A 6679-nucleotide genomic window follows, 5' to 3' on the forward strand; every position below is an offset into this window, starting at 1 on the left:
CACTAGAGACGTCGGCTCTCCCATTAAGCTATCACGCGCCACTTGAAAAGAGGGTGAGAACATAGTATGATATGGCAAAAGTGACGGGGTGCAGATTATAAGGTGTTCACTTAGAGATCACTTTGGAATTGTTGGGGTCACACGGTGATCACTTGGATATCACTTTAGAATGGTTGGGGTCACACAATGATCACTTTGGAATAGGTAGGTTCACACGGTTGATCACATCTCAATTGGGAATCACACTGGGATCACTTGATGTTCACATTGAGTTTCCTTGGGGTTCACTTTTATTGTGATCACATGACGATCACTTCGAGATTAATTCGCCATCGGACGACACAAAACCAATCCCACCGCCCCCAATTAATAGCGACCATTGATCCCACCTGACACAAGTGGTGTCAAATAATCTTGAGGCCTCCCCGCCCTCCCAACTTCCCAAGCTCTGGTAGCTATGACAAGCGGCCTCCACTCTGTCTCGTCAGTTTTGTGTCTGGTCAAGGCCCGAGAGGTAGAGAATCTACAAGAGGGTTCACTCCGGAAGGAATGATTGTCTCGCGCGCAAGCCCATATATTTCCCCAGAGAGCCATCCGTTGCCCTCGTCCTGAGGGGGGCAATGCTGGAGAAAGTTTAAATCGCATATTAAAAAGTGTAAAGCTTTGGTGGCTAGCCCGCCATAGCTAGAGCTTCGCCAGGGTTGAAGACCTTCCCACACAAAAAGAAAACTTTTGTTTCTGACTTCACAAGTTAATAAGCTAGCCTCTCGAAGTCTTCGCTTGCTTAATCTCTTTTCGGAAGGCGGAGGGGTGGGACGACGAGCCCCCTATATGCTACAGACAGATGAAGGCACACTAAATCCAAGAATAGTTCTTTGAAAACCAATGTACAATATTACAAAACAGCCAAATTGAATGGTAAAGTAAACTACATGATTTAACAAAATTGGGTTACATATGGATCCCACATATGATTTGTATCAGGGTTTGTTCCATCTACAATATTGCTAAGAAATCCAATATTTGGCTATGGCATTCTTTCAAACAGTTAGATTGGTTTCGAGATGGGAGTTTAATGTGGATGCATGATCTCTCAAGTGATGGGTCGTGATTCCCGCACTCCGCAAACATGGGATCCATCAATGCTCATCCCAGACAGAATTTTCACACTTTTGTTGTCATGGAGGGGGTCAATGAGATATCGGCACCCTTTCCATCAGCGACCTTCTTCTCCTCGTGCTTGGCTTTGTCAGCATATACAATAAATTGCTTGAAGTGCTCGGAGAAACGTTTTGACACAGTGATTGTACTCCCCTCTGCTTGTTGATGCTTTCTATAGTTGTTATACAAAGAGAGAAGATGTATCAAGACACAAATTATGGATGCCACTCCAGAGATGAGGAAGAGGCCCCAAAAGCTCATGATATCTAGCTGATTTGATTGCACTGTGGGATCCTTCGAGGAGTCGTCACAGGCAAGCTCCTGGAACCAGTAAGTTCGTATCCGCTCTAATTCACCTGTTTCAGACATATGCAATATAGCTTGTGACATATCGCTTGTGATGTCAGAGCCGCGCGGAAAGGCCTGGTACAGACAATAGAGAAGCATCTATTTGTTAGTCAAGCATACAAGATTATGCCCTCATTGGAGCTACCAATTGCAAATAAGGAGATAAAAGGTGTTTTGGGCATCACTATGTTCAAACATCTTCCATTATTCCAATAAAAGGAGGAAAGTTTGGAACTTACAAAGCCCCATCCACTCTTTGTGAATTCCTGTCCAGCAATAATAAACTTCTTGCAATTCACAGACTGCAATAGTTGTATGTAAGGTAGCTCTTCCACAATGGCAGCAACTCCCCCTCTACTCGGCCCATCGGTCAGCGCTTTTATGCTATCTTCGCGCGAATTGTACGCCTTGAGCCTCAATGGATTGACGTTCAAATTTCTCAGATAATCATAAACAAATGAACCAGTCTGATAGCCTATGGGGAAGCTTGTTTGGAGTAAGCTCTCAAGTCCCTTTATGCTGGGAGCGAGCTGCTCCACTGTCAAGATGGAGGTCAGGCTTGCTGTATAGCTCGAATTGATGATCAGAATCACGAAAAGCCATATAAGCAGAACAATCCGGCCAAAAAAGCTGCGAGTTTCCTCCTCTAAAAGCAAACAATTATCCTCTTGAGCACAGAGGTAATTGGTACTACATGAAGTGAAGCACATAAGGAAAAGGACTTACTCTGGGAGAAGAATAGAGTCGAGAATATGAACCTGCAAACAAAGAAAACTTCCGTTAAGCACGAGTTGAGAGCGACACTGCGCTTGTTGAATTTTTGTGAGAAGAAAAATCAGCACAGAGTTTTTCAAATAAGCTGCAGAAAGAAGGGAGGTGTCAGCGACAAAAGCCCTTCAACCAGTTGTGAATAAAATGGATCATGAGCCAGCATGGCTAAAGAACAAGGCAATGAACCTACCAATGTAATTCGCAATGAGGGTAGGTTGGATGGCACCAACTATTCTTTACGATCATATTTGTACATCAGTGTCCTTTCCCAGCTAAGGATATGTCTTCAATTGATCTAAAGCCAAGATTTGGTGTTTGCCCACAATGTCATGCCCCTGCTGCAAAAAGACAGCTAAGTTCGACCGGTTTCACTCTTTCTTTCTCTCCTCTACTAAAACACACAGGCCCGGCTCAGGAAAAGGTATGTTTTCTTTATCCAAAGCCTGTTCAAATAAATAAAAAAATGACCGCCTGAAATCTTTGCAAGAAGAATTTTTGAGGCCAGCTCAAAATTTTTAGCTGCAAAGTTAAAATTTACACAGAATTTTCCTTCTCAAATATGTTTTTCAGCTTCTCATACAGGGGAGGATCCAAAGTCGGCTCCATAAAATCATTTTCCTGAGCCCTGCTCTGAAAAGTTGTACTGATACTATATCTACATCTTGCAAAAGCATGTGGATGTGGGTAACTGTCTCAAATTGATCATCTGTTCGAAATGCTTAATGTTATCCACATCATCTTTACCCTTTCCAGTTATTGATCTCCTCAGGTATGTCCAATTTGTTCAGCTTGGGTGTATTTATACCTTCTCAATAGCATATGGACAGCCCTATCAAATTCAGTTGAAATGTAAAACTCAGCTTTCATCTATGAAGACAACTACCATGAATGCAAGCTCACCCACATACGACAACCCCAACAAGAATTCACTTTTGTGAGACCATTCAACAAGAAGAATCAAGGATACTCACGTTAGCACTGTAATGAATTGTGCTTTAGGAGGACCACGAAACTCTTCATTGACTTTATGCTCCAAAATCCAGATGACTGTGCCGGTGAAGAGGAATGATACAAGCACCGTGAACCACATGACCGATGTGAACGGTCTCAGGAAGGCCCATGGATTGTTTTCCTTCTTATCTTTGACTGGCACCAGAACTACCAGTCCTGACTCGATATATGGTTGAGTGAAATCCACTATCTTCAAACGCTCGGCAAGTATCGATACATCTCCGACAATAGCATCATACTTCTGCCATACAAAATCATTGGAGGCATCCGAAGCATCACATACAAATCCTCCATATCACATCTGATAAAAGAAAAAAGTTTTCGCGGAATGTGACCCACCCACCTGTTCTGCCAAACTCGACACTAGATCATTGTACGTTGGTGTTGTCACTCCATCCCCAACAAGTACAAAGTCATAGGGCACAGCATAGGGAAGGTAATTGAGAGCAGCTTGAAATACACTGATGCAAAACCCATGAACACTAGTGCTATTGGTAGTAGTGTCGTTGCTTACTCCAACAATTTGGGTGTATCCCGCTTTCAGAGGAACACCAATCTTAAGACGGTGTCCGTTTTTGGGAAGCACCCACCCACGCGGTGCGTCTGTAACCTTTCCTGGCCAAATGATGGGCATCTTGGTGCTATTTGCTTGTGTACTGCTTAAGAAGGCCTCGTCGTTATAAGCAGCATTACTACTTGAAAATGCTTGATCAATCGGAGGTGTCAGAGAAACACCAACACCGTTTGTCCACCAGTAGCCTACAGCATGTGGGCTTTTCCCTACCATGTTGACAAACTCAAAAGCAGCCCCTTCAAGATCTCCTGTATTATCAAACTTGATATGCCCAGATGTTCCCTTAAATTTTGTATCCAGTATGTGTGCCCTCAATTTGTTGCCGCCTTGAAATATTTTCAATTGAGAGAGGTCAGCTTCACCCCCAGATTGAGTGGGCAGTTTGATGGGCTCTTGGAAAACAACCGCCTGTCTGTCATGCAAATAAGAATCAAGTGCCCTGGCTATGGCCCATACAGCATCATAAGCATACAAGGCATATGGGTTGATCTGGTTTTCAAGCAAGCCACTCTGGGAGCTATTATTCCACTCTGACATAAATATGCCAAGCTCTGAAGTTTGGGGTACAAAGCGTCGTACACCGATCAATCCTTGTGTATACTTCACCGTATTTGTATCAAGCTCCGAATCTGTCAAACTATTCGACATCAGGTCTGTTACGATCCATGCGTAATTGGATTCCAGCATGTCATGGAAGTAGGCTTCTTGAAGAATGAGACGACCCACATCCGGGGGGGTGTGCAATACAAAAACCCTAGTTTGCCTCTCTGCTAGCCTAATGAGTTGTGTGTCAATGCCATCTTTGTCTATCCCTGGAATCAAGGCTACTTTGTCTATTACCTTGCTTCCTCTGGCTTGTAAGGAGTTACTCAAACTGGAGGCACCATGCATGCCATAATCATCATCCATGTGAAACACTACCGCTTCTTTCCATCCATAATTAGCTATGAAGGCTGCTACAGCTTCCATTTGCAAGCGGTCGCTGGGGACAACTCGAATGAAGAATGGGTATTGCATTTCTGAAAGGTTAGGATCGGTCGCACCGAAAGAGACCAGGGGTACATTTGTTGCACTGCCTATGTGTGCAACAAACTGTGCTACTGCAGATGATTGAGGACCCACTATAGCCAGCACACTTCTTTTCACAAGCTCCACAGCTGCACAATGTAAATGCATACATCTCAGCTTATGCACAAAGTGTCAGTATATACAAATAGGAATTGCCATAACATGGCATGTTCATGTGGATACATTTTGTGTGAGTAAGTACACATCAACACAAGCACATGCACATGCACACAGCATATTCTTTTGGAATCAAAAACTCACATACAAACACAAACATACACATGCACGCATGTGCCGGAAGATTAATACAAGAGTGTAAAAAGGACATGGCGCATAAGCACGCATTAATGCATGCACATGCACACGGTACATTTTCATGAAGACAAAAACTCACATAAATACATGTGCGAAGATCAAAACAAGAGCTCAAATCAACCTGTCAAGCAGTTATTCAGAATGAAAGAACCCTAGATGCGGTCTACCTGGGTTTCTATGAAATGAATTTATTTTTAAGTGCTGACCAGAGACATCTATAAAAACCATCAATGTTCAAAGAACTTGATAAGGTGCAAGCATGGAGAGTTGTTTTGACATAGTACCAGAAGCAGCTCCCTGGACAGGATTACACCCAGAATCGAACATCTCCATCTCCAGCTTCGTCCCGTTTAGCACATCCATTGCGGTATTGACATCTCTCACAGCTAGTTGAATGGCCTGTTGCACCAGTTTTCCTACGGTGGAGTTGAAGGCGAATAACGCGCCTATCTTCGCATGACCAGGGAGGTTTGAGGACCCCATACAATTCATAAAACACCATGGACCCAAAAGGAGCAGTAGAAATGGAGAAAAGTGATGCCGCATTTGGCAGAAGCAGCAAATGGTTTTACCTCCAGGTTTGAGACGGATGGTGTCAACTCTGTGTGTGTGCATGCGCGTATCTTATAAAACACTAATAGGTGTGAAGGTGCTAGATGGAAGTTGTCAGATAGAGACTAGTTAGTGTCTATTCTAAGGTTTTTCAGAAGAGTATTCACATAGATTGCTGGCACGATTGTGCTAAAATTCCTTGATTTCTAACTTGGGTCCAATCTGGTTCGCTTGGCTTTACTGGTTGCAGAGTATACTTGCTGGATACTTGATGTGGGTTTTGTGTCGTTGATGTGCGAAAGCAGGGGATTGAGTGTTGAACGCTGGTTGCAGAGTTTACTTGTTGAGTACTGTTGATGAAGAGCTTTCTGTAGTTTATTAATCTGCTGAAGAAGAGATTTCCATGAAAAGTGGTATTCTACTAGGCAGAGTAAGAGTGCAATTGTGATGTTTTACCAGAGCGAGCATCTGAGGTATATTATAGTAGTAGAATAGTACTATGTTACTGCTTGCATGAGGGCTTTTCATCTGCTTGTTTTCTGTCAATGGCTCCTTTTCCGTGACGATGATGTAGCAAAGCAGTAAAGCCCACATGGCTGAATGTAGCACCACATCTTCACAGAGGGCCCCCACCACTTTTTTATACAAAACGTAGTCTGTGACCCTTAATTCTTCTCCAATCTTGACAACCCTTGCTTCTAAAAACAGAGAAAAGCACTGCACTTTCTCATAGAAAATTGGTGTCCTTCAGCAGCAGCAGCAGCAGCAGGAAACAAGCTCCCATAAATTATTAGTGTAGTTACAAAAAGTAGAGCCACTGTACAATTTTATATCGTAATCGGGTAAATTGTTTTTGTTTCCAATGCACTTTTTCCAGAC

At 43.2% G+C, this 6679-nt stretch overlaps 1 protein-coding gene across 1 annotated transcript; it reads right to left on the reverse strand.

Annotated features, from left to right (window-relative positions):
* Positions 1–856: 856 nt before the first annotated feature.
* Positions 857–6455, reverse strand: LOC147453999 (glutamate receptor 3.1-like). Its single transcript, XM_086516019.1, has 6 exons — positions 5533–6455; positions 3635–5022; positions 3252–3532; positions 2236–2267; positions 1749–2155; positions 857–1584 (listed from the first exon to the last, which is right to left on the reverse strand). The coding sequence occupies exons 1-6, from the start codon at positions 5861–5863 to the stop codon at positions 1165–1167; spliced, it is 2859 nt and encodes a 952-aa protein (XP_086372145.1). The 5' UTR covers positions 5864–6455; the 3' UTR covers positions 857–1164.
* Positions 6456–6679: the final 224 nt, after the last annotated feature.

Source organism: Adiantum capillus-veneris, chromosome 7, assembly GCF_014529385.1.
Source record: "Adiantum capillus-veneris isolate H3 chromosome 7, ASM1452938v2, whole genome shotgun sequence".
NCBI classification, from domain to species: Eukaryota; Viridiplantae; Streptophyta; class Polypodiopsida; order Polypodiales; family Pteridaceae; genus Adiantum; species Adiantum capillus-veneris.